The 27,464-nt window shown below is 43.2% G+C and overlaps 2 protein-coding genes and 1 long non-coding RNA gene across 5 annotated transcripts; 2 read left to right on the top strand and 1 right to left on the bottom strand.

Moving 5' to 3' along the window:
• Positions 1-6,066: 6,066 nt before the first annotated feature.
• Positions 6,067-12,266, top strand: LOC133892551 (uncharacterized protein At4g15970-like). Of its 2 annotated transcripts, XM_062333400.1 has the most exons (4): positions 6,067-6,761; positions 8,234-8,321; positions 11,114-11,473; positions 11,674-12,266. In XM_062333400.1, exons 1-4 carry the CDS (start codon positions 6,345-6,347, stop codon positions 12,090-12,092), a joined length of 1,284 nt encoding a protein of 427 aa, XP_062189384.1. In that variant the 5' UTR covers positions 6,067-6,344; the 3' UTR covers positions 12,093-12,266. The 2 variants fall into 2 exon arrangements, with proteins under 2 accessions (XP_062189384.1, XP_062189385.1); XM_062333401.1 differs by lacking the exon at positions 8,234-8,321 and having other exon boundaries at positions 6,070-6,761.
• On the top strand, positions 8,328-10,814 carry LOC133892552 (uncharacterized). The gene is made up of 2 exons (XR_009904386.1): positions 8,328-8,756; positions 8,871-10,814. It is a non-coding gene; the product is annotated as an uncharacterized LOC133892552 (long non-coding RNA).
• A 1,335-nt stretch (positions 12,267-13,601) lies between the features above and the next one.
• On the bottom strand, positions 13,602-20,073 carry LOC133892794 (nuclear pore complex protein NUP54-like). 2 transcript variants are annotated; one of them, XM_062333743.1, is made up of 9 exons: positions 19,493-20,073; positions 19,346-19,399; positions 19,190-19,249; positions 18,988-19,098; positions 14,787-14,852; positions 14,625-14,711; positions 14,413-14,514; positions 14,186-14,335; positions 13,602-14,106 (listed from the first exon to the last, which is right to left on the bottom strand). In XM_062333743.1, the coding sequence occupies exons 1-9, from the start codon at positions 19,904-19,906 to the stop codon at positions 13,969-13,971; spliced, it is 1,182 nt and encodes a 393-aa protein (XP_062189727.1). In that variant the 5' UTR covers positions 19,907-20,073; the 3' UTR covers positions 13,602-13,968. The 2 variants fall into 2 exon arrangements, with proteins under 2 accessions (XP_062189727.1, XP_062189726.1); XM_062333742.1 differs by lacking the exon at positions 14,787-14,852 and having other exon boundaries at positions 19,493-20,052.
• Between the last annotated feature and the right edge of the window lie 7,391 nt (positions 20,074-27,464).

Genomic DNA, 27,464 nt, shown 5'->3' with positions numbered 1-27,464 from the left:
CGTGAATATATCCCGGAGTTCGGCCACCTCACAAAGAAGTGCCTACGTCTCCGTTGAGGAGCTCACAAAGAGCCGGGTCTTCTCCAACCCTATCCTCTTCTAGCGACCACCAAGATCAAGCTAGAAATTCTTACTCAATATGAAGATGCTTACAAACTTCCCGAGGCACACCACAAGTTTTGGGTGCTCTTCGGGAGACTCCTTTCCTTCTAGAAGCCCAAAGCTTCAAGAGAGATGATCGCAGTAGATGCTCGATGAAGAACTCAATGCTCAAGTGGCTTGAACCCTCTCCAAACACACACTCTCAAATTTGTGCAAACTTTGCTCTAGAGATGATCAGAGGGGCTTTGAATACTCTTAAAGTGCTCAAGAGGTCTCAAGAATACCAGCCACAGCAAGCCCTAAATGCTATGGAGAGAGGGGGCATTTATAGCACTCTCTCACAGACTAGCCGTTACTGTTTTTGTCAGAGCTTACCGGAGAATCCGGTGTACACCGGAGTACATCGGAGTCTCCGGTCCTAATTCCAAAAACGGCGTCAGAACTGTCACGAACGTGTCAGAACTAGCCGTTACAGTTCTGTTTAATTACCGGAGTCTCCGGTGAACACCGGAGTCTCCGGTCCTGACAGATTTTGCAAAAAGACTAAGTCTGGAGACTAGCCGGATCCTCCAGCATCTCCAGGTACCGGAGTATCCGGTGAACACCGGAGACTCCGATCTTTATTTTCTTTTATCAAAAAGATTAAATGCTAACCGAAAGTCTCTGCCGGAGTCTACCTCGGAGACTCTGGCCGGAGTCTACCTCGGAGACTCCGGCTGCACACTAAACATTTTACCGGAGTGTCTGGTGAACACCGGAGACTCTGGTCTTTTTTCTTAAAAAGAATAAACCGTAACCGATACTCTCTGCCGGAGGCTTTCTCGGAGACTCCGGCTGAACACTGAGTACCGGAGTATCCGGTGAACACCGGAGACTCCGGACTCTGAAGATTTTTCAGAAAGAGTTTCGTGTCCGTGAGTGAATGTGTCTCTTAACTGGGTGGTTCTAAAGAATCTCTTGAGCATTGAGACACTAATCAAGCAATCAAATCCATCCATCTAAAAAATATGTCTATCCTAGACTCAATTTTAAAAGTAAAATGAATGTAAACCCTATCTTGTACCCTTCGTTGATTCTTCATCTGTTTCGGCGGGCGTCAAACGTCATTTACCTTCACAACTAATGTTTATACCTGTTCAATACTCAAAAAGCATGTTAGTTCTTTAATCGTTTTGTCATCAATAAGCCAAAACCCACTTAGGGGGCCTAGATGCACTTTCAGAGTGCACCTGAGAAGAGGATGTTTCGAGAACTTACTCCATTGATTAGCACTCGGGTAACCATGCAGTTGTTGATTGTAGTCTCGACCACTATCAAGAAGCGGCCTGGTTGTGTGAAGTTTATAGAGTAAATGTCTTGGCCAAAATATATTTTGACGTTTGATCACTTGATGGCTTAGCGACTCTTAAAGATAGTTGCTAGGACTTCTCACGCCATCGTCATGCGCTGCCTCTTGGACTCATAGGACGCGAATCCACCAACATGTGGTCAACAATCATGTCCCCCTCCTGGTAGGACATCTAGTCCGAGTTCATCATCGTTGGAGCTGGAGTCCCTGCTCTAGGTCACGACCAGGGTCTTCTTCCACTTAGCCTTATCGACCTCATCCTTGATCAGCTTTTGGTAGATTCGGCATTGCTAGAGGTCGTGGCTGTCGGTCTGGTGGAATTCACATCAGAGCTTGCTAGATTGTTCGTTAGTGCCTGGCCAATAGCCCTTGCATCGAGATTCTTGTCAGAAAGATCTGCCAAAACTTTGTCAGTTTAGTTTTCTTGCCCTTATCTCCTTTAGAGTTCTTCTTGTGCTTGATATTCGTCGAGTCGTCATCTAGTTTGGGTTGGGGCATTTGATGCCATGGTCCCTTACTTCGATGTACAAGAGAGCCTCCTTGGCATTAGTTTCCTTGTCGATGATCTTCATGAGTTTCTTGAAATTAGGTCGAAACAGGTCACACAGTAGTTCCCATGAGTATATTGTCCCTAGCTGTAGATTGGTCAGTCAGGTCCTGGCCAACCCCTCAAGGGTTGTGGGGAGTTAGCCATAATCTGGAGAAACTTAACAGGATTGGTTGTCTCATTGTACCTCTCAATTTACCTCGGTCGAAATCGAGCTGGCCAGTCAACCCTTCGCAGATCTGGAGAGATAGCTTGACACCCATTGATAGCATCCTGATCGATCCAGGTATTCACGAGAGCCCTACCCACTCAGGTCGGAGACCGGCCACGGCTTTTACTCAAACAGCGTCGGGATGACCTTCGGTTAGGCCACTGAGGAGAAGTCGACTGCTCCTCAGGGTCCTCGATCATCTTCGCTCCACGATGACCTCGCACAAATCATTGATGGGATGGTTTCTGATCAGTGAGGTCTTACAGTGGTGAAGAGCTCAGATATCTTCCCAAATTATCTTGTTCCTGGGATTACATCTCTCCAGATCTGAATCATTGTTAGAAGGATCAGCATAGGACTTCCCCAGGTTAGAGCTATTTGCATCTCCTGTTTGATGAGAGTTCTCAAACCTAGCTTCTTTGGACATGTCATCAAGTTGATCCAACTCTTGACTTTAGGTGTAGTCAGATTTATCATAGGGGGTTGCCGGAGGGTTTCTTGTAGAGTCTCTGAGCAGAAGCAGATCTGAATCGGTGGGTTCCTTGTTAGTGATTGGGAGATGTGGGGTTCAAGATCCCATTGGGATTTTGGATTGGAGTAGTTGTCATCAGCGGAAGCTAGTTGTTGTTTCCCGCAGTCAGGGCAGCGGGGTCCCATGTATTTGTAGGATCATCATTGTGATTGGAAGGAGAGGAGCCCCCATCTCCGATGGCGAAGAATTCATGAGGGTAATCTCCGGTAGATGAAGAGTCTAGGTCCATTATGTATTTGTCATCAGAGGAGATCTCTAGGTAGGTACTTCGATAATCCATGTTTTCTAAAGCCGTGGGGTAAGATCTCGACTTGCGGCGAACATCACTTGCATGATCTTCTTGGTCATCGGGTGATTCAAGCCTGATGTCGTATTCTCTGGCACATTGATCCATAAAATGACATACCTCGTCACTGGAGTTGTTGCTAGTAAGGTCATTGCCTAGATCCACCCGATCAACCATCGACTTCTTGTTGGTTGAGAGGGTAAAGTTGTTGTAGAACCCCTCATCCGAGAAGTCGGTTCTCAGTGCAGACTTGGATGGAGTCGGCGACATGATGTGTGATGAAGATCCAGCCTCTTTAGTCATAATCCCCACGGACGGCGCTAATGATGATCACATCACTCCTACAGATACATGCAACACTAATACTCCTCAAGACATAAAAGGACCAATTACAAGAACATGTGCATGACAATTAAATCATAAGGTGAACTCATTCCTCATTTTTCATACTTTCTTAGTAAAGGATAGGATGCTACTAACTTCTTGTGATGTTTTTTTGCTTAGGAATATGGGAGAAGCGCCACAACATCACATGGACATCAAATGGGACTGCAAGTTGCTCTCAAGTCGGACTCCAAATTTGGTTCAGAGTCTGCTGACAGCATGTCAATAAAATAGACATAACATTCGCATACGGAGTCCAATTGAGATGTTCTTGTACTTGTTGGAAAGCTTACAACAAGCCCTTTCCAATATGTCTGGTCCCACTTCTAGATTTCTTAGAAATCAATCAGAGTCGATGAAATTTTGTGCGATATCGCTGTTTTGGGCCATATCGTGCCTTGTAAGCGTGTTGAGGTCCAGTCCAGGTTAGGTGCGTCCCTCCCCATGGCCACACAACCCTACTTTAAGCTCCTCACGTCTTCCTCTTATATATTCAGTAGTTGTTATAGTTTAGACTCGGGTTTTGCTTAGATTATTCTATTTTAGATAGTTTCATCGTATATCGGTTTGTAGAGCCCCAATTCAAGTTTTGCAATTTGTAATTTGCAATATTTAGATTGCATCTGTCGTGTTCTTGCTTGTATTCGTGATTCGCTTGCAAGGAAAGTCTTCTTGGTGAGGTCAACCGCGTTCGGCATAGTTGATAACCATGAAATAGTGGTGCAGTGGTTGTGAGGGTTCTCGATTTCTTCGGGCCAGAGCATTTGGATCATTAACATTCATACTTCACCAATTGATGTATTTCAAGCCTTTTTAAAGATCGGGCCATACATCCATCAACTAGTATCAGAGCTTCGGTTGCCCGTTAGGTAATGTCATTTATTCCCCTTTGTTTAGTTGTGTTCCATCACCTAGAGATTAGAAAATTGGTCCACAAAAAGATTTAGATCTTGCTCCTTTTGCTGTCCAAACCACTTTGTGCCTTTCACAATTTTATTTTCATTTTTCATGTTGTTGAATTTGAGTTCATTGTTGGTGTCTTTGTTGATGGTCTAGTCATCGTGTTCTAATGTCTAGTGTTGAGTCCTTGCTAGAATAGTTACCGTTTCTCTCGGCTTACCCTAGGTTGTGAAAGTGTTGTTGTTTTGCGCCGCCAATTTTGTTCATCTACTTTGATTGTGCCAATTGCAATTAGGGATTCATCTGCTATAGCTGAGATTGTATCACCAATAACTCTCCACCACCTACTCGGATTCGACCACCTACACGTATTTGACCACCTACTTAGATTTGACCCCCATAGCCTAATTGGTTTCGTGTTGCTCTAGGACACCCCCATGTACTCATCATATCGTGTCCTGTCAATTAGAGTCCGAGCGGAATTCCATAGCTGAAACCAAAGCTAGCCTAAGATAAGAGAGAGAGATTTGAAAAGGTAGCGAATGTTAGCTAGCCTAAACTAATTTTTATCTGAGACAATCATGTAAGTGGTGTGGGAAGATTGTTGAGAAAGGAGTGTAATTATAGGGGTACTAGCAGAAATTATTTCATATGCACCAACTTGTTGCAAGCATGGCAAGTGCTAACTTTCCAGTGTAGTCTACATGACAAGGTTTACTACTTCCCCTCAAAAGCGAAAGTTATCTTCTAGGGTCTCTCCTAGGGCGGTAAGATGTTTAGGAGGTAGTTGTTGGACCATTTGAGCACTCCCAGACCAATGAATGTTCTATGAGCCACTATTTGATATACGATACCATACTATTTGATATACGACACAACATTTGATGCCATACTAATTGATATACGTCGCCAAGTGATGCTAAAGATCATGGTGTCGTACCATTGAATTACAATGCCGTGATATTTGGCACCGTGTTATGACATGTCAGAGAGTGTTTCCAGTGCAGATCCTACGTATCATAGGACTGCACCAAATTAGGTGGTACCGAGCAATGGTCCAATAATGTCAAATATCAGTGGCGTCATAAAAATAGTATATTTTTGCATTTTTAAGGGTTCATTTGTAAAATATGTTTAAAAAGGACTGAAAAGTAAAAATTCGACGAGGTGCTCGAGGAGCAACCACAATCCAACCACAAGTTGGACGGCTAGGATGCCGGGAGGAACAAAACTGCTTTTTCGATAGGAGGTCCCTGGAACAACCGAGCAAAAGACGATCCGTAGTGCCAACGGACAACCGGTAGCCGCCAACGCAAAGGGTATCCACTCCACTCCAGCCTCCGGATGTCGCACTCGCATGCGCTCACTTTGTGCTCCTCGCTACTCATCCTAACACTGCGGCTGTCACTGTCAAAACACGACGGCTTCCCTAATTATTAATTACTGTCTATTGCTGAGAGTTAGGTGATAGTCCAGACGAAGTTGCAGCACAAGGCCGGCAACACCTACTGACAGTTGGAATGCGAAACAGGTCACATGCTGAAGCGAAGATGTTAGGCCACATCCTGGAGATCGACTCGAGCTGCCTCTGAGCTCATACCGTCACTGCTTGCCACATTGCCACCCAAAATCACAGATTTCACAGCGAGTGGAGCCGAGTAGGTCATAATTTGGAACGGAGGCAGGGTCAGCGTCGGCGGCCCAGTTTCCTTCCATCGCTGTCATTTCCCGGGGCAACAAGTTAGCCACCAACGCGCACGCACCTAACGCCAGATTTTCTCCGCGGCACGGCACGGCACGCCGAGCGGAGCGGAGCATTCCCACACGCATCCTCGACGAAAGAATTGCTCTCCCAACCACCCCAAACCTCGCAACGACCTCCTCCAGCTCGGCAGCGCTGCTCAATTATTCATTCCCTCGCAGCCGCTGACGTCGCCACCTTCCTCGCACATGCCCGCTCGCGCCATGTCCACCTTGAGAGCTTGAACACATGAGGACGCCTTATAGCGGTAGAGCATCTTCTTCCTGGTCTGAATGATTAGGCCAGAAGGTCACGTGCTGCTTCGATCCCTTCGCTGTAATCTCCCCGTCCGGCCGGTGGCCATGAAGTCGGCCACCTCGCTGCTCCTTGGCGCCGCGCTCGCCACGGCCTTCTTTCTCCTCTACACCTCCCTGTGCCGCATCGACCTCGGTGCCGGAGGGCCACCCAGGTCGCCGCCACCCCTGTGGACGCAGCGAAAGGAGAAGGAGGAGATCGCGGCCACCGCGAGGGGAGCCGCCGCCGCTGATGATCAGGAGGCGAGACCCGAGCAAGACGACGTTGCCAGGGAGGAGGTGGAGAGGAAGGAAGCGGTTGCAAAGAGTGATGGTGGCGGTGGCAGAGACCTTGGCGCAAGAACAGAAGAGGAAAACCAGAAGCAGATTGTGATACCTGCAGCCGGAAGCCAGCAGGTTCGTCTTCCTGTTTTTTCTTAAATTTCCTCTGCAGCACAAGCTAACAGGGGAAAAATCTTCATTTTCATGTGTTTCGAATTTAGATACGTTTCTGGATTTTTATGCCAAGTTTACGCTAATTAGTTATGTACTTTGTACTTGCCTGATCACGTGTAATGCTGCAAATTTGTTATGCTACAAGTTTCTCGCGATGCCAGTATCCCTATTTTTTTTCTAGGTGTCGCCCGTCAGCAAAACTAGCAACCTACCAAACACATGGCACAATGACACGTCATACCAGTTATAGTACCGCGGGATAGTCAATTTTCTTAAATGTTCATTGCAATTTCAGTACTATACACACAAACAACATATGTGACTTGTTAGATGTGGATCAATGGTTGAAAAAAGTGACTTAGAAGTAACAAAATTTCAGTCACTCCAAAATTAGGCAATCCTTTGAACCACAACTTTGTGATTCAGAACGTATCTGGTCATTGATTTTCAAAATTCTACTCCTGCCCGCCAAGTATTAGCACTAAAACAAGTGTTAAAAATTCAGCATTCTTAAGTTGTTTTGTCAATGTTGAGTATATTTTAGGAATACTTAAGCAGATTCTGGCAACCAGAAGGCAAAACATTTTTTTTTTTAGGAACACGGGGCAGGTGTTCTGCCATTTCATTATAGTAGAAAGCAAATGGAATTATAGGTAACAGTTCAGAACAAAGTCTAAAAGCAGTTGAAAAAGGAAGAAAACGGAAAACACAACAGAGCCTGCCTAGACTGAATGTTTGTCATCTAGAACAGCCTCACCGAGGTGCTATGGGATTACTCTAGTTTTTCTCATGCAAGCCGGAGTGCATCGACGTCGTATTTGATGATGGCTGAGAGCTGTAGTGTTCTCAGTGCCTTGTTGTCAAAGACTCACGGCATCTCTCTTTTCATAAGTTTCAGATAGTGTATATGATGATCTGAATTTGTAACGTATCTGCATTATCCATCATTTTGGTCCACCATGTCTTTAGTTTTGTGGCGATGCCTGTTTATTTCATTGCTGGCCTCTACGCCCAGCATGCCACTCAGTTCCAGTCCTCATTCGCATAGGAGCAGTTAGACATCAGGTGTATAGCTGATTCATTGCGTGTCCAGCATAGTTGGCAGGTTGGATTGGCTTGTCTGCCTTGCTGCAGAATACGGTCCGCCGCGAGGAGCTTTTGTTGCAGGAGTAACCAAGTGAAGAACCTGCACTTTTACTCAACTTTTGCTTCCCACATTTTCTCCAATTGTAATCTGGGAATGAACCCACGAACTAGATGTTGTATGCTGAACTGGCTGAGTACGAGTCACTGGCACTGAAGCACCAGATGATCCTATCTTTATGAGCTGTCAACTGAATGCCTCACATCCACTTGGTCATGCTCTTCAGGCCTCACATCCACTTCATTTAGTGTAGTGTCGTGGCCACTGATTGGTTGTTTCTCCATGATAGCTTGAAGCAGAGGGGGGCGATATCTTGTGGTGCCTAGCCATCCAGCCATCGGTCCTTCCAGAAGCTTGCTTTGGCTCCATTGGAAAAGGTGTTGTTCCATTGCACTACATGGTAGTGTCATCCCTGACCATGGTTTATTTGGGTCGGTCCAGTTAAACCACTGCTAACATAGTCGTAGGGCACGACTAAAAGCTCTGAGTTTAAGGATCCCAAAACCACCAAGTCTCGTGGGCCGGCACACTCGACACCAGTTGACGAGGAAGTGGCCGCCCTTTGCCTCCTCTGGCCTTTTCCAGAGGAAGTTATGCTGTATTCTATCGATTTTCTTCACTGCCCAATTAGAGAGAGGGAATACTATTATGTGGTATGTTGGGATGGACAACAGGACAGAACGGACTAGAGTAAGTCTCCCCGCCTTTGTCATTAGTCTTCCTTTCCATCCTGGTAACTTGGCTGCTATCTTATGAATGATTACTTGCTCATCTGCTTTGCATAACCTCCCTATGCGCAACGGCAAACCAAGGTACTTCTATGAAAACTAGCCAAGTTTTTCTTGGAATTGGTGCATGATAGATTCAATTTCTACCTCTTCACACTGAATCTTGTATATCTCAGATTTCTGGGTGTTTGTTATTAGGCTGGTGACTTCCCCAAATCTACTCAACTGTTGATTGGTCATGTCTGATGCGACCGGCCAAAGGAACAATGATGCATCGTCTGTGTAGAGACTGGTGCGGAGGTGGATCGGGTTAGCACCAATAGGTGTTAGTAAGCCTTGTTATGTTGCTTTGTCTAGGATGCCATGTATCGGGTCCATGGCCAGAATAAATAGCATAGGTGATAGCAGGTCCCCTTGTCTCAGACCTCGTCAGTGAATAATAGATTTGCCAGACTGTCCATTTAGTAGGATACAAGATGTTGTGGACTACCATATGAGGGACATCATGTTGCACCATCTCTACCTAAAGCCAAGCTTCTGCATAACTTCAAGTAGATAGTCCCACCTGACAAAGTCAAAGGCCTTGGCGATGTCTAGTTTTAGGCAAAACATTGGTGACATGCTTTTATGGGAATGTCGGATTGCCTCTTGAATGTATTGAAAGTTATATTGGATTCTTCTTCCTTTAATGAATGCACTCTGACTATGTGACACAAGACTATTTAGGTGTGGCACCAATCTATTTACAAGTACTTCACCAAGTATCGTTACCACACTATGCATAAGGCTGCTGAGGCGGAAATCTGCAGCAGTAGTGGCTTCCTCCTTCTTGGGCAGAGCTTGTAGGAGATCTGCTTTAACCACTGGCCAACATGTTTTGTAGAAGAGACCAATGTAGCCATCCGGTCTTGGTGCTTTTTCCATTGGAGCGTCAAAGATGGCCTATTTTACTTCCTCCTTAGTTAGCTCATGGTCCAGGTGTGTCAAGTCCATGGACTGAATTTTCAGGAAATCCCAATTTAAACTATATGTCCTGGTTGGATTGTGTCAAGGAGGCCATTGTAATGGTGGTGCAAGGAGTGAGCTTTATCTTCCTGTGTGGTTAGTGTTCTGCCTTCAGCCACCAATGTTGGAATGTATTTTTTCTATCACCTGGCATTGGCTCGGAGGTGGAAGAGTTTGGTATTAGCATCACCCAGACGTATCCATGTTAACCTTGATCGCTGACGTATTTTAATTCTTCGGACGACAGCAAATCCAAGGATTTTGGCCTTGGCGTGCTTGCGTAGCATGTTCTTCAGATGTTAGCGCCCTATGCTCTTGTGCTGTTGGAATTCAACCTACTTACGGCGGTTATGCTTGCCATTGACCTCTTGCCAGCCATCGCCCGCGGGCGCGGCTAGGGCTTGAGCAATAGATTGGCTGGCATTAGTGGAGGGGAATTTCACGTGTCGGTGTACTGGTACTCTGCTTTGATTTCGAAAGGTGTTTGGCTCTCGAAGTGGAACCACAATCACGAACTTGAGCTACAGTCAACTCTTGTGCAAAGGAGGCGGTGGTGGAGTTGAGGAGTTGACCACAACCCTGGTAGTGGTGGACTGGTGACTAACCTTGGCCTGCTACTGGTCTTGCTCATTTCCCTTTAGCAGCTATGGTCACAGGCCGCATGGTCCGTTCCGACGAAGGTGTGAGCAGCACCGTCTTGAAGGATGGCTTCCCAGCGTCCTTTTGCTGGTTTGTGGTGGATTCCTCCCTGGCACAACCGAGAGCGCTCGTGGAGCTGTCTGGGGTAGGGGAGAAAGAGAAGTCCACCAGATCGAGACTCGGAGAAGCAGATCTGTGGCTGGGTGAGTGTGCAGCTTCTTCCCGGTGGTCGAGGGTAGGCGGCGGGGTATGGAGGGGACTGCGTGGTGGCCGCCGTGGTTGGAGGTGGCGAGGGGGCGCTGCGGAGGCATTATTTTTTTCGCTTCCCAGCTAGTTTCCTAGGCGCGTACTGAGTTGCGAGGAGTGACTGTGCGTATTCTAGCTTAGGCAAAACATTCTGTAATTTCTGTAAGAGCAATACTGATGTCAACGGGTGTACCAAACACTACCATGGCCAGCTTGCTAACAGTATTATTTTATTGAGTGATCAGTGTGCAAGATTGACGGATACCAATGTTGATTATCATTAACTTCAAATCGATTCTGGACGCCTTAGATTGCTCATCTGTATTTAGCAATGATTTAAGAATTAAGAATTCCTATTTGTTCACAAAGAGGAGTGCCATTTGTTCACATTTTTTAACGTTATACAAGTAAATAATATTTGGTCAACGGTAAAAGGTGAGCAACTGAAATGTCTAGTCAATCAGAGTACTTGATCTCTAGAATTTACTCTTGTTTCAAGTCCACTGCACACCAATGTGATGTTAACTCTTATCTGTACCCATCATGGACAGACCCAGCAGGACCTGGCCGATCTGCTCCGGCGAGCGGCGACGGCGGACAAGACGGTGCTGATGACGGCGACCAACGAGGCGTGGGCGGCGCCGGGGTCGTTCCTCGACCTGTTCCTGGAGAGCTTCCGTCACGGCGAGGGCACCGCGCACCTGCCGCAGCACCTGCTCATCGTGGCCATGGACGGCAAGGCGTTCGAGAGGTGCAACGCCGTGCACCCCTACTGCTACTGGTTCCGGGTGGACGGCATGGACTTCGCCGCCGAGCAGTCGTACATGAAGGGCGACTACCTCGAGATGATGTGGCGGAGGAACAGGTTCCAGCAGACAATCCTCGAGCTGGGGTACAGCTTCCTCTTCACGGTACGTGCGCGTGTTTATAGCTAGTCCATTCCTTCTTCCAAATTTGTAGAGGTTATAATCATGACCTTTTCGGAACGGATTTTGCGGAAATTGCACATGAACATCGTAGGAAAAGTGCAATTAGTTTCTGTAGTGAATCGTGTGAAATTCTCGTGTTCCAAACAATACATTTTACTTGCATGTTACCTGGACACGTACAGGACGTGGACATCTTGTGGTTCCGGAGCCCGTTCCCGCGCCTCACCCCGTCGGCGCAGGTGGTGATGTCGTCGGACTTCTTCGTCGGCGACCCCAACTCCCCAAACAACTACCCCAACGGCGGCCTCCTCTACGTCCGCTCCAGCGCCAGCACCGTGGGATTCTACAAGCACTGGCAGGCGTCGCGGGCGCGGTTCCCGGGGAAGCACGAGCAGGACGTGTTCGACCGGATCGTCAAGGAAGGCGTGCCGCCGCACGTCGGCACTCGGGTGCAGTTCCTCGACACCGCTGTCTTCGGCGGCTTCTGCCAGCACGGCAAGGACCTGGGCATCGTGGTCACCATGCACGCCAACTGCTGCGTCGGCCTGCAGAACAAGCTGTTCGACCTCAGGAACGTGCTCGAGGACTGGAAGACGTATAGGGCGCGTCTCGCCGCCGGGAACGCTGAGGGCTTCTCGTGGAGGGTGCCCGGGAGATGCATACACTGATGGATTGGATTCACGGATTGATTCTTTTGGTGGGAACGGATGGGTGAACACTACTCTGTATATATAATGAGAAATTCTACTATTTATCATCAAATAATGTTCCATTCTATGATTTGCCATCGAATCAGTTTCGTTTCCTTCTATACCATTGAATAGATCGTTTGATTACTTATATACTATTGGCTCCGTGAGGCACCGTCTAATTATTGAAGAACTCCTAGACTACCCATGTACACACAGATATGAACTGCTAGACTCGTTCCAGGTGGTTGATTAGTTCCGAGGAATTTGTCTTTTTTGTTGGACCCACATTCCCGCTATAAATAGTATCTAAGAGTTAAAAAAAGATATAAAAAAATATGTCAATTTTTGTACGTGCTTTATAATTCATAAGCAACTCATTTTAATTGAATTTATCTAAAAATTTTGTGTATAATCCAAACTAAAATTCCCCAAAAGGGTTTACTTTTGCAGCTTCTAGCAATTTTTAAGTCCTCACAAAAATTTCCAAAAAAAATGAGAAAATTCACTAATATTCCTCTTATATGATGCACTAATTTTAAAATTTTCTCTCACCCTAGGTTATAAGTTGAAAAAGTGAGTTCCTTTGTAATGCAGATTAGAGTAATATTAGTAATACTAATAAATAGACATTACTAATGAACTCACTTTTTTACCTTATAACCTAGGGTGGGAGATAATTTTATAAATTAGTAAATCACATTAGAGGAGTATTTGTGAATTTTTTTTAGATTTTTGAGAATTCTTTAGGCCTTAAAATTGCTAGAAGTAGCATCATTTGAAGAATTTTAGTTTGAATTATACATAAAATTTTTAGTTGAATCTAGTTAAAATGGGTTGCTTACGAATTATAGAGTATGTACAAAAATTGACATACTTTATATACCTTTTTGAGGTCTTAGTTACTGTTTATACGGGAATATTGACATGGCAAAAAGAGAAATTCCCTGAGAACAGTCAACCGCCTGGGAATCTAGTCAGAATTCTTCAAAAATTAGATGGTGGCTCACGAAGCCAATGACACATAGGTAATAAAACGTAAAATTGAACGTTATTTGATGGTGAATTGTAAAATTTCCGACAGATAATTGGCCCGAGGGGTATATTACGGTTCATTTTTTCTAATGAGTATGTATAGATTTGCAAATTTTTTTAAGAAAAATAAATGAAAGAAATATGGTGTTACGCAACAATCGGCACTCCTCATGTTCCATTAATTTTTTGTAGCATTTGCACTACCAAAGTCAAAATTGGTTGAATATACATCCCAAACCACCCCTGCGACGGATCTTGCACGCACCACAGCCGCTTCCCACCCAAATGCACCCAAGCCGGTGCCAAGGACAACAACGCCGGTGTGCTCCTCTTCCACAAGCTATCCATCCCTCGATGATCATGCTGCACTTGTATGAAATGCAACATCAAGGAGCAGATATAAGTATGAACAACATATGCTACAACCATGTAAGCATCCAGAATGTATTTTACAACAAGCCATGGTGAAAGTTACAAGAGCTCAGCTGCTGGTGTAGTTTCCACTACAAAAACACACAATATGTAGTTAGCGCGAAGAGAACGATTTTCAAAAACACCACCTCAGTTCGACATACAATCTACCCATCCAACTGAACACGGTTAGCTTCCAAAAAAATGCAGAATCAAATTTGTTGCTGCCGTTACGCCGGAGGTTCATCTAGCCGATGCAGAATCATTTGGAGGCTCGGATCCTTGTACATGATGGATCTCGTTCTGCTTATTAGTAGCAAAAACGAAGACCTTGCTTCAGTTTTACATCTTCAATACCCTTCTCCCAACGCTGTCTTCAGCCATATCGTTGTCTTCTGATTGCATGATTTCCAGGTCTCTGATATCCCTCTTCAACACATTTCCTAACTTCGCAACTGCCTCCGTTTGTTGTTGTAAGGCCTGTGTGCAGACAGTTATGAATCAGATTGACACAAGACCCAGCTATCTAACAAGGACAAGACAAAACTGCACCCCTCACCTCAAGAAGCTCCGTAACACTCCGTTCGTCAACTTTGGCCGAACTAGGAATATAGACGGGATCGCCAACACCACCAGTGCTAGCCAGAAGACATGATGCTGTAAGAAGAGTATTCACTCTCTTAGACAGGTCGGCACTAGGCCCTTTTATCTGCAAACAGAAGACTAAAACTGATGAAAATGCATAACCAACTGAAAAGTAGGAATAATGGATGGGGAAAATCTAACCCGCTTTAATATAGCAACCAATCTTTCATATAAGTCAGCTTCCTCCTTCGTTAACGGACTGCGATAACCCCGATTCTCCAATGCCTCCACTATTCTCACAAACTGTTAGCATTTCACAAAACAATAATAGTTAGATAAGTCGGCAATTAGGCATGAACAATGAATTGCCACCCCCATCTTTTATTAGGAGAACCATGGAGACGAAATATCACCCTTAAAAGGCGTCTCTGAATAACCAGCTCTTGCTGCTTCAACCGTTGGATCCAAGGATATGTGTCAGCTTGGAAATGCCTTTGCAGCTGTAATTAAATATATGTGAGGTAAAAGGAATTATTCCTGGATGTGCAAACGAAAATACTCAATTGATGTCATACTTTCTTAACATTAGAGTGGGTCATGCTCAATCTTTCAGTATCTGAAACAAGGACTTCATCTTGAAGCTGAAATAAAATGAACAAATATTGAGGCTTGGATAGATTACAAAAACTGGAACGTAAAGTAAATTGGACAGTGGGGGGGGGGGGGGGGCTTCACTACCCATAAAAAAGGTTACAATGTTGACGGTATCTTTTACTTCTTTTCAGACCAAATAAAAAAGAGCAAAGCATGATTAAACCAAAGCATTACAAAGATTATGACAGAGAAAATTGATTCAAGATATTAAATATATGCTATCAAGATAAGAGAAATCATATATATCTATCCTGCTACATCTTACTAAACTGGTTCCTTCAAGCAGAGGAATATCTAATCCAAATATGCAACTCCACTTTAACTGCCCAATCAATGTGGGGAGGATTATAATTGGCTCAATCATAGGATTACAGAGAGTTTGCAATTTTGTACTTCTATAGAAATGCTCACTAGATATTGCCCCTGTCCAGATTATAGAATCAATAGATGTGCAATGTGATTTTGTCACCGAATGGAAATGTAAAAATTGAAACTAATTGCTATAGCATAGCAAATGTTCCTGGGAAGGAACACATTTTCCTTTTTCCCCTCCTTTTGAACAAGTACACAAGGAAAACAAGGAGTAAATGGAGATGGAGCTAAAAATAGCAAGCAAAACAGAAAGGATGACAACAGTATAACTTAGCACACAGCAAATGCAGATGTGATACATCTATATGTTGCATCAGAATTACTTCCTTTTAAATCTAGACTATGGATTCAATGTGGTATACTAGATTTTACATGCAAGTTTGTACATGTATCATTTTTCATTTGCAATTACAAATATGAATTTATGACTCCTATCAAACTGAGAAAAATTTATGTGAATGCTTTGTATTTGATGTCACTGAGGTATGAAAAAAATTAATTTTTCATCTTGGTCAAAAATGAACAAGCATTCTACAGATTACAGAAAATTTATCAAGCATTAGCTAAAGCTGATCAAATTTTACGCATACAAATTTCAAGGCTGATACACAAAAATATTTAATGAGTTGTTCCCATGACTAACTTAGCATGACGCTATCCTAAAAATGTCATTGGATAGTTAAGGAAGCAGTTCTGTATAGCTGCTTTCTATCATGAATTTACTTTTGTGGTTCCTCAAAAAAAGTTAGCATTGTTCCACACAAAAAAAAAAGTTAGCATTGAGAGTGTTTTTATTTACATTGTTCCCAGTATTTTATCAGAGTCATGTGAAATAGACAGAGCAATCCATACAACATGCAACAAATAACCTGGTATCACAACTATCAAGAAGTGGTTGTAGTACCAAACATTAGAACATTAATCACAAAAAAACACGAGCTTACTCAGCTTCAGTTCGTTAAATGTTTTCTTCCAGGAGGTAGAATAACACTTTGATTATTTAACGAACCCAATATGTCAGTGTTACTGGGGATTTACAAAATAGTTATAACAACAGTATCGCGAGGCTACAAACCAAGAACAGCTAACTGCATACATTATTTCATGATATTTATGTAAATTTATGCTGCATAGAGTGTACAAGTACATGCAGAGAGCTTATAGAATCATATCAGTTGCTATGACTGGGCCACTTCAGATCTCAGGTCAGGTAGTGTAATTTGGCACTTTGCCCAGATCCACAATGCCACAGCACCCTTCATTATATGGTTTCTCACTAGACATCTTGCCCAGGTTAGGAATCAGCGGCAAGAATATATTTTGTACCTATGACGAGCTTCTTATAATGTATCCTTGCCCGATTCTTTTAAGGTGACTAAGGGTAGATACCAGAGGATCAGTGGTATTAACTACAAACATGTTAATGTCATTTGCAATGGATCATTCTGAGGTAAATGACCATATTGCTGGACCATTCCTGATTACAACGTAGGAGTAAAAAATTGCATGGTTTACAGCACAGTAGAATTCAAGTTGCAGACTCTATTATTCTTTGTAGACAATAACAATCTATGCGTTGAAAATTCTGATGTTTACACCTAGATAGATAGTTAAATTTGGAACAAAATTTGGTGAACAATTAGGACCTGTTTGGTAGGGCTGTTTTGTGCTATAATCCGTTAACAGTGCTAACTAATACCGTTACTTCTTGTTTGGTTGGGTCGGTATGTAATCAGCTCACAGAGGCAACGGTTACCAGGCCATTGAAAAGCCATACTGCCCACATCCCAGCATAATGGGACTACATTACAGCAACGATCGCTTAGCTAGCTCTCCGGTAGCTCACAGGAGACGGGGACAATGATCCTCATTCCCACACAAGCAGCCGGCGACGTACGGTTCCACCGCTACCTCACAGGAGGAGCATCCAAGTCGCTTCCTCCCTCTCACCTCTCTCTCCATTGGAGCTTTCTTCTCCAAATCCTATCCCTAGCTTTAGTTCCAGATCTCAAGGTGCTTCTTTGTGGTCGGCAAACTCTACGAGAAAGGCCAGCTTGGGAACAGGAAGATCCAATCCTCCTCATTCCCGATCTGATCTAATACAACCTGCAAGGTGAGTTCATCTGTCTCCTCTCAGCTTGAAAGTTTTTGGATGATTTGAGGCTTTGAGCACATAAAATATATCTGGATTTTGTGAATTTTTCTGAGTTTTAAATGATTCATGGACGCACTCGGATCTAAGGGGAGTTTGAAGAGGATGATGCTGTGACAAGTTTCTGATTAGTTTGTGATTATTCAATGAATCCTTTAGTTGCATAGCAATACCTTTGAGACGAAGTGACAAACCAAACACTGTAATGACTTCTGATTCCATTCCCCTGGTGAACCAAACAAATCGTGTATTCCCATTTCGATTTTCCATTACCAGTGTATTGTGATTGCGTTTACGTTTGCTTTTACAGTTCTGTAACCAAACACCACCTTAATTAATAGTGCAAATATGGTCAACTGCAAACAGATATGTACTAAATGCCATGCTATCTTTTTTTAATTCAGGACACAAGCTCACTATCTGATTTCCTTCTTAGTTCAAACAATACCAGTATGTCAAACGCAATGCATTGCTTCTTCCAGAATGGCTGGAATTCAGATAAATGGAGTCATCGACCATATATGCAGGGAAGATGGAAAAGAATGCATCTTTTATCATCAACCTGTACTGATGTTTTGGCTGTTCTAGGCTTAGCCTGTTATTTTCTTTTACTGAAAGCCAACCCTAGTTTGGCTACATGACACTAGGCAAAATCTGCACAACCAAAGATTTAAATAGAACCCATGGTCAACTCTGCTTCCTTGGATTCTCTTCCAAACATTTTCAAGATTTTTTGGATTCTGACTTCTGCATGCGCGAGTTTGCAACAAATCTGTAATGCAACTTTCTCATAGCAGTTATGTATGTTCAGTTCACCCGGGCATTGAGAAGGAAGGACGCTTTCAGAGGCAAAAGGCCATGGGGAGCGTCTGGAGACTGATAACGCTTGTGACCTCTTTCTTTTTCTATATACTTCATGTTTCAACATACTTAATTAAAGAAATCAAGCATTTTCAGCATAAGGGCAACAATTATATAAAACATATGTCAACGAAATTCAGTTTACACTTTATTATAAGTAATCAAACTTTTTAAGTAACATAAACATGCATATGAATTCCACACTGACTCAGTTTTTCAAGCTTGTAAGTTGTAACTGGCAAAAGGATAAATATTTGTAGCCATACTGATACTTTATGAACACTCATTTTCCATCAAGCAAATCATGTTGTTGGTCTACAAAACTGGAAGAAATAATATAATACTTGCATGGCCAAATAAAACCCCAAAATCAACCATAAATACTACTGTGCAGGTTTCCAACATGCAACATTGGAATGGGTTCAACTTGTCAAGGCAATTCGGTACATCCTAGAATCAATGTTACCTAAGGTACCTTACACCATTGGCATCCTCAATTGCACTGAAAAAGGATGTGCAACCTATAAATATTGAAGATAGAACACAATGATACTCTCATCTATATTCAAATAACATGTAGAGCCAAGCTGATCCAGAAGTTCACATATCAGCAATTCAGATCGATTTCACTAATTAAACACTTGTATAGCTGCAGGAAAAAAATCAGTTCTCTACTGTACAATATAATTTCGTATTTTCATCACTTTATATAAGGACAATTAATTCGATCACTATACCTTAAGCCGGTGGGAAAGATCTTTAAACCCCTGCACAAGTTGAGGCCAAAGCCTCTCCCTATCCGCACTATCCATGCACTCAAGCTTCCCCATTGCTTCCGCCCACATAATCTAAAGCCACCCATTAAAAGTCACAGAAAAAAATATTATCTGAAAACAGTGCCACAAAGCAGAATCAGTTAAAACAAATATATATGCTCACATCAGATGCCGCAACTGGCTTCACCCTTTGCGAAGGCTCTGTCACGCTGAACAACAGATGCTGCTCGGATCAAAACAGACAAAAACACATCAACCAAATTGAGTCATCCCAAATCTCATGCACCGCAAACAGGAACGTAACAAGATGAAATCTCACTCTGTAAGCATAGCGGGGATTCCCGGGATCCTCCTTGTATGCATCCACAATAGCCTATAATCACTCAGAAACAGCTAATTTGTCTACCACTTGCTCATCGAAGCTAAAGGCTAAACACTAAAAGGCAGTGATTCCACGGTTGCGAACCTGGATGTCGCGGTCGGAGGGCGAGAGAGGCAGCGGCGCGACGGGGGCCATCTGGGTGGTGATCTGCCCGCCGCCGGCCAGCCCGAACGGCGACGGTGACGGCGTCGTCTGCTGCTGAAATCCGAACGGCGACGGCGACGCGCCGAAGGCCGGTGTCGACGAGGGCGTCCCGAATGCCGGGGTCAACGAGGTCAGTGCGCTGAACGCCGGGGTCGATGACGGGGCCCCAAAGGCGGAAAGCGCGCCGAATGCGGGCGTCGATGATGGGGTCCCGAATGCGGGGGTGGACGACGGAGCGCCGAACGAAGGGGTGGAGGAGGGCGTGCCGAAGGCAGGGGTGGTGGAGGGGGTCCCGAAGGCGGGGGTGGAAGAGGGGTTCCCGAAGAGGGGGGAGGAGGTCGGGGTCCCGAACATTGCGGCTGCGGTGGAGGTCACCGGAGGCGAGGGTGGCGGCTGGGGATTTAGGGTTTTTTTTTCGGGGTAGACGGAGAATGGAGCTGGGGAAGAAGGAAGGGGAAAACGAGGGGAGGGGGAGGATTCGGATTTCAATTTCGAATTCTTTCGAGGGGCTGTTCGGGATTCGCTGGGGCGTCTTCATGGGCTCGTGGCCATCTGCCCATCTCCAATGCAAGTGCAAGGCCTAGTGCTCACAGGTCTTTCAACGAAAATCTGAATTAAAAAATTTGACCAATGTATCTAAAATTTGACCAATGTATCTAATTGGTGCAAAAATGCTTCTAATCTCAAACTCAGTAGGAACCCAAAACCTATGACCTGGGACGGGTGACAGTACAACACGGCAGTGATTGGGAGCTGAGGCGGGCAGCGGTTGAGAGGTGGGTGCAGGTGGATGGGAGCCAAGGCGAGCGCGGTCGAGCGGTGGTCGAGAGGCAGATGCAAGCAGGTGACAACACAACAAAGGGCAATAACATCCTTCGATGATGATTTCACTGTGTACCTTGTAGATGACACTTCCATATCTTTTTTAAAAGCATATGCATCTCCAGATGCAGACTACTGAAAGGAGGCAATTTGTGGCGATATAGATTCCATTCTCACCAATAGGACTTGGAAAGTCGCAGATCAAACTTATGGTTGTAAACCTATAAGTTGCAAGTGGGTGTTCAAAAAGAAGTTTAGGCCTAATGATACTATTGAATAGTATATGGCTCGGTTTATGGTCAAGGATTACACCCAAAAAGAAGGCAAATATTTTTTTATACTTATTCACGTATCGCTAGATTGATCATGATAAGAGTACTACTTTCCTTAGCTGACTCACATGGCCTTCTCATTTATCAAATGAACGTTAAGACAACTTTTTATAAAGGAGAGTTGGATGAGAAAATTTATATAGGTCATCCTGATGTGTTTGTATCAGAAGGCTATGAGAACAAGGTATGTAAGCTATTAAAATCTTTGTATTGCCTCAAACAAGCTTAAAAGCATTGTCGTGAGAAGTTTGATATAACTTTAACATATGCAGGCTTTGCAGTCAATGATGCTGATAGATGTGTGTATTATCGTCATGGTGGGGGTGAGGGAGTTATTTTGTGCTTGTATATTGATGACATATTGTTCTTTGGGACTAATCTTAATATGAATAATGAGGTTAAGTCATTTTTGTCTCAAAATTTTGATATGAAAGATCTAGCATAGGCCGATGTGATCTTAAACATCAAGATGGTCAAATGTGAGAATGGAATTTCACTTTTGCAACCTCATTATGTGAAAAAGATCTTGAGCCGCTTTGGCTATATGGACAACAAGACCGCTCCAACGCCTTATGATCCTAGCTTAATACTTTGAAAGAATAAAAGGATTGCTAGGGATCAACTGAGATACTCCTATATAATTGGATCACTCAGCTACCTAGCTAGTGCTACAAGGCATGATATCTCATTTGTTGTGAGCAAATTAAGCTGGTTTACTTTTAACCCGTGTGATGATCATTGGTATGCGCTTGAGTGAGTCATCCGCTACTTGTTAGGTACTATGAATTATAGACTTCACTATACTAGATACCTATTAGTACTAAAGGGTTATAGTGATTCAAACTGAATATCCGATGCTGATGATATTGAGGTCATAAGTGGATATGTATTCATTCTTGGCGATGCTACTGTATCATGGAGGTCATGCAAATAGACCATATTGATGAAATCAACTATAAAAGAAGCGTTAGACAACCACTATTGAGGCAGAATGGCTACGTGAGCTCTTGATGGATTTGCCAGTGGTTGAAAATCGATATCGGCTATCCTCATGAACTGTGATAATCAAACGGTTACTGTCAAAGTAAATAGCTCTAAGGACAACTTGAAATTCTCAAGACATATAAAGAGACGATTGAAATCCATCAGAAAACTGAGAAACTCTAGAGTGATAGCTTTGAATTATATCCAAACGACTAAGAACCTGGCAGATCAATTTAAAAATAGGGACTATCATGGAATGTGATAGATAATGCATCAATGGAGATAGGTATGAGACCCATGTGAGTTAATACCATAGCGGTAACCTAATCTATATGATTGGAGATCCCATGAATTAGGACTTGGGAAGAACAAGCTATTGGTTAATTGAATGAGAGTACTACACAACCCACTTGAGTAAACATGCAATACTCTCGAAATCTATAAAGCAAGTTGGCTATTGCCTCAATGTGTTTGATTGGCTTTAATTAGCAGAGATGCTATCATACAGGGTATTCTTAAAAGAACACATCTATATGAGTCTAACTGTTAGTCGCAAACTATGAGACTTGCATGATCTCCAATAAACTCACGAGGAGACCAAGGAGTACGACTTATATGATTCACTCTAAGGGTAGCCTACTGGTAGCCAAGTATCAGTTATGACTTTAAGTGAAACTTGTTTGCACAAAACTTGCAATATAAGGTATAGTCCATTGTCCAAGTTGTGAATGAGTGTAGCTTAATACTTTAGGTGGATGTTAACCCTAACAGGTCTCCATCAAAATACTACTATATCAAACATTATTGAGAAAATGCAAATCTCCATGAGACTTTGAGATCTGGTATGGGATTGTTAGAATATATGGGTTTGGCCCATTATATTCGAGTAATTTCAAATAAATCTCAAAGGCCCAACTAAGTGGAGGTGGAGGAGTATCTTTTAGTCCCATCTTACTAGTGGAGGTGGAGGGAGACCAACTTAAAATGAATTCTCTCCTCTATTTACTTAGCATATATGGATGGGAGGATTAGGAGAGCACACGCGTGCGCTCGCTCACCTCACCTGGATGGACTGGGCTGGGCCATAGCCGTGGCTAGGGCAGAGGCGAAGGGCGTGGGCACACGACACCTACGTGAATGGTTCGCCGAAATTGGGTCCAGTAGCTTGTGTAGGTGCAGCCTCTTTTTGTAGTTTTATTCTTTTGTTGCATGGGCAAATGGATATATATATATGAAAATCGTATCGGTTAAGAATCCGACCATGGTACATAACCAAGTCCGATAATGGCACGTCTCAACCGCGCAATTCTCTCTCTATATATATCTATCGACTGTCGTCATAAAGGATATGTACAATTAGGGTTTTGCCTATTTCTCTTTACTGCACTATTGCACATAGTCTACTCTATCCCGATGTGCCGATGCGCACCAACGAACGGGAGAGCAGGTCTTCGAAACCCATCGCTCTTTAGATCCTGTAGTGGGAGAGGGCAAAGAAGGTTTCTAGGAAGCGCTCAATGCGACTACTCACGATCTGCTTCCTCTACATCATTGCAGTGTGCTTCCTCTATGTCATCTTCATCATCGTCTATTGCATCGCCATTACAGGAGCCTCTACATCGCAAGTTGCTACTGGCACTACAATAGAGACAGTCATCCAAGTCGGGTTATCAATACCGGCTAGGATAGAACCGGCTGTGATGAAGTATCAGTGTCAGTTTATAACTTTCCGTGCTCGATCAATAATTGAGTCGCGATGAACCGGCACTAATACTCAGTATCAGTGTTGGCTCTTGGAACAAACTAGCACTGATACTACAGTACCGGCTGGTAACCATGAGTATCAGTGTTGGTTCGTATTACAGGCCAAAACTAATAAGTATATAGCCTATAAAAGGCACTTTCTTCTCCCCCTAATGAGAACAGAACAGATCAGCTCAACCTTGCGCTTGGAGACTTCAAAATTTGAAGGAAAACCTGACGAGGAGTTGTGCCTGGACCTGACCCTCGACCTCTCCCTCAGGCGGAAGCCTGACGAGGAGCTCGCACGTGCCCTCTCCTTCTTCTCCGACCGGGCACTTCGAGCTCCTCCTCCGCCTCGACACCGACAGCCACCTCTGGCCACTCTCCGACTAGGCTAAACCCGTGGTGACATCCCCCTCCTTCCCAGGAAGCTCATGCAGTCCTCCCTTCTCTCTCTTCCTTGCCAGATCAAGCCACTGTTGTCCTCTCAGAATGTCGCCACCGCCATTGTCATCTATGAGTCCTTTCACATGCATGCATGTCACCATTGACCCCTCAAATGTGTTCCTCTCCTCACGTTGGTCCTCCTGTACCACTCCTAAGCCAGACCTCGCGCTGTTCATCGTCGACGGCCGGTCAAAATTGGGTCAAAGCGATCCCCTCCCCATCTACTGTAGGTTGGCCACAGTCACGGACCTAGGACCCACAAAATAGAGAGAGGCTAGATAGACCTGAGTAGAAAAAGTATTTAAAGTTACTGAAATTTCTTTATTTCATTAATTGTGCGATAAATTATTAATTCCATAACTAATTAAGAAGAAATCCAAAAATGATGACACCAACTTTGTTAAGCTTCTTTCATCATCCTCTATAGAGAAAAAATACCATCAAGTCATGAAATAGTTAATTAAAATAATTTTTTGGTTAATCTTTAATTAACACTTTACGTTTCATTAATTTCTACAGAAATTAATAAAGAAACATATAATGAAAAAACATTGTTTTAAGACTTCTCTAGATGTATCTTACACATAAAAATACATATTGCCATGTTAAGCGATTCCTTTATATGAGTTAGTTTTCATCCCTTCTTTTAATTATTGATTAAAAACAGCACGTAAGCAAATCATTAATAACTAAAAAGCCCCTGCAATAGGTCAAAATCGCACCACAACATCGTGCTACTTTATAGTTGAGCTCTAATTGAGTAAAAATTACAATTTTCTCATTGTAGGGCACATAGAGATGATCTACTTTTCTTTTGTGGCTACTTTTCTCATTGAAAGTATGTGATTATGCTATTGTTACCTAGATCTCTAATTTTCTAGTAGTGGTTTAAGGAAAAAATGTTAAAATCACCTCTAAATAGATTAAAAGCTAGCTCTAAATTTCTAGTAGTGAATTAGTAAAAAAGATTAAAATCACATCTGAATAGATTAACATATTGAATATGAATATTGTGCTGTAGGGATGGCTGATCCACCCGCTAGTTGCAAGCGGATGTAGTAGTATTTAGAAGGTGGATCCTCCAACCTGGATCATCATTAATTTGCAGATGGACCGGACATGAATGTACAAGTCTGATCGTCACGGCCTAGAGTCCTTTCATGGCATGGATGCTTTTTTGAGGGCTGCTGTGATGTACAGAAAGCCAAAAAATAAGCATGATGATCACTATATATGTTATCTGTGCGTTGATTGCAAGAATGAGAAGCAATTATCAGGCATAGAGTAGATCTGTGAACACTTGTTTTGAAGGGGTTTCAAGCCTAGCTATATCTGCTGGACTAAGCATGGTGTGCATGAAGAGCAACCCAGAGTCGAGGAAGACATAGGCAATAATATGATGGCTGACAAAGACATCGATATGTCGGCATTCGAAGATACTTTTATTGGCAATGATTGACGACCTAGGTGACACGTTGCACAATGCGGATGGAGACTTCACTAGTGATAGGCAACACAAAAAGTTTCAGCATATGATAGAGGACCATAAAACACCGGTGTTCCCAAGCTATAAGAAAGAGCACAATAGCTGAATGTTGTACTGACATTGCTACAAATAAAGTCTAGCAATAGTTGGTTTGATAAGGGCTTCAACAAATTGTTACGATTCTTTAAGGATTTGCTTCCAGAAGGTAACAAGTTGCCTAAAAACACGTACCACATCAAGTAGATTATCTGCTCGTTGGGGTTGGAAGTAAAGAAAATACATCATGTCAAAACAACTGCATGTTGTTTTGCAACAGGGATATAGACTTGGAAGTGTGTCACGTTTACGGTGCATCACAGTACAAACGCAATGTTTATGATATCAATAGCGATGATGTAAGGGAGAAGAGTAAGGATAAAAGACTCCCTGCTAAGATGGTTTGGTATTTCCCTATAATCTCATATCTGAGGCACTTGTTTGCCAACAAAGTGAATGCCAAGTTAATGCGATGGCACGCCGAATGGTGCAAAAAAGAAGAATGCTTAGACACCCTACTGATGGAATACAATGAAGGAACTTCGATACAAAATACAAGAAATTCAAAGCTAAAGTGAGGAATATAAGGTTTGGGTTGAGTATAGATGGGATGAATCCTTTCAGAAATATGAGCAATAGTCATAGCACTTGGCCCGTGACTCTCTGTATCTTCAACCTTCCATCTTGTTGTGTATGAAGTGGACGTTCCTTATGATGCCTTTACTGATCAGTGGGTTGAATCAACCTGGCAATGATATCAATGTGTATCTCCAACCATTGCTTGAAGATCTCCTTATACTATGGAAATATGGTGTACGGGTATGGGATGAATACAAATGTGAGCATTGTACCCTACGCGCAATGTTGTTCGTAACGATCCAAGATTGACCTGCTCTTGCTAACCTATCGGGAAAGACTTAAAAAGGCTATAATGGATGTGTATGGTGCTTGGATAAAACAGGGATATTGTGGCTAAAGAACTGTAAGAAAATGGTCTACATGGGTCATCATAGGTTTCTATGCTGGGATCACTGATACAACAGGTATAAAAGAGCTTTTGACGGGACAGTGGAGACTTATCAAACTCCGATGGTTCACACTGGGGAATATGTATATAAGATGGTAAAGAATCTTAGAGTTGTCCTTGTAAAGCAGAAAGATAGTACAAAATTCCTAGCTGGAAAACTTGCTCCTATGTTTAAGAAGAGATAATTTTTTTGGAACATACCTTATTGGAAGCACTTGGTGGTCTGACATGCAATCGACATCATGCATATGGAGAAGAATGTGTTTGACAGCTTAATTGGTACCTTACTAGACATACCTGACAAAACAAAAGATACACTCAATGCACAGTTGGACCTAGAAGATATAAAGCTAAGAAAAATCCTACATCCTAAAATCCTAGGCAATGGGGCAAACAAACTTCCCATGGCTTGTTACACCCTGAGCAAGGAAGAGAAGATCAGCCTGTGCAGTTGCTTGCATGGAATCAGAATTCTGACCGGTTACTCCTCCAACGTAAAGAGATTAGTGAACATGAAAACTTTGAAATTAGTTGTCATAAAGTCCCATGATTATCACGATGATGATACAATTGTTTTCTATTGCAATTAGAGGTATTATACCAGATAAGGTCCGAGACTCAATCATAAAATTGTGTTTATTTTTCAATGCAATTTCACAGAAAGTCATCGATCTGAGCAAACTAACAAATCTACATGAAGACATGATCCATACTATATGCCAGCTTGAAAGTATTTTCCCTTCATCTTTTTTCTGACATAATACCCTATTTCATTGTTCACAATATGCATGAGATAAAGTACCTTGGCCTTGTGTTTTTGCATCAGATACACCCTTTCAAAAGTTTCATATTAGTTTTGAAGAAATATGTTCGTAATCAAGGTCGGCCGAAAGGTTGCATAGCCCAAGGCTGGGGAACGGAGGAGGTCCTTGAGTTCCCCATCAACTACATGGATCTGAAAGCAATTGGTAAGCTTGTATCTCGCCATGAGGGAATGCTAAAGGGGAAAGGGACACTAGGTCATAGTACAGTCTG

This window comes from Phragmites australis, chromosome 15 (assembly GCF_958298935.1).
Source record: "Phragmites australis chromosome 15, lpPhrAust1.1, whole genome shotgun sequence".
Lineage (NCBI taxonomy): Eukaryota > Viridiplantae > Streptophyta > Magnoliopsida > Poales > Poaceae > Phragmites > Phragmites australis.
Note: the sequence above shows the minus strand (reverse complement) of the source record. Positions and strands in the feature narration are given on the sequence as shown.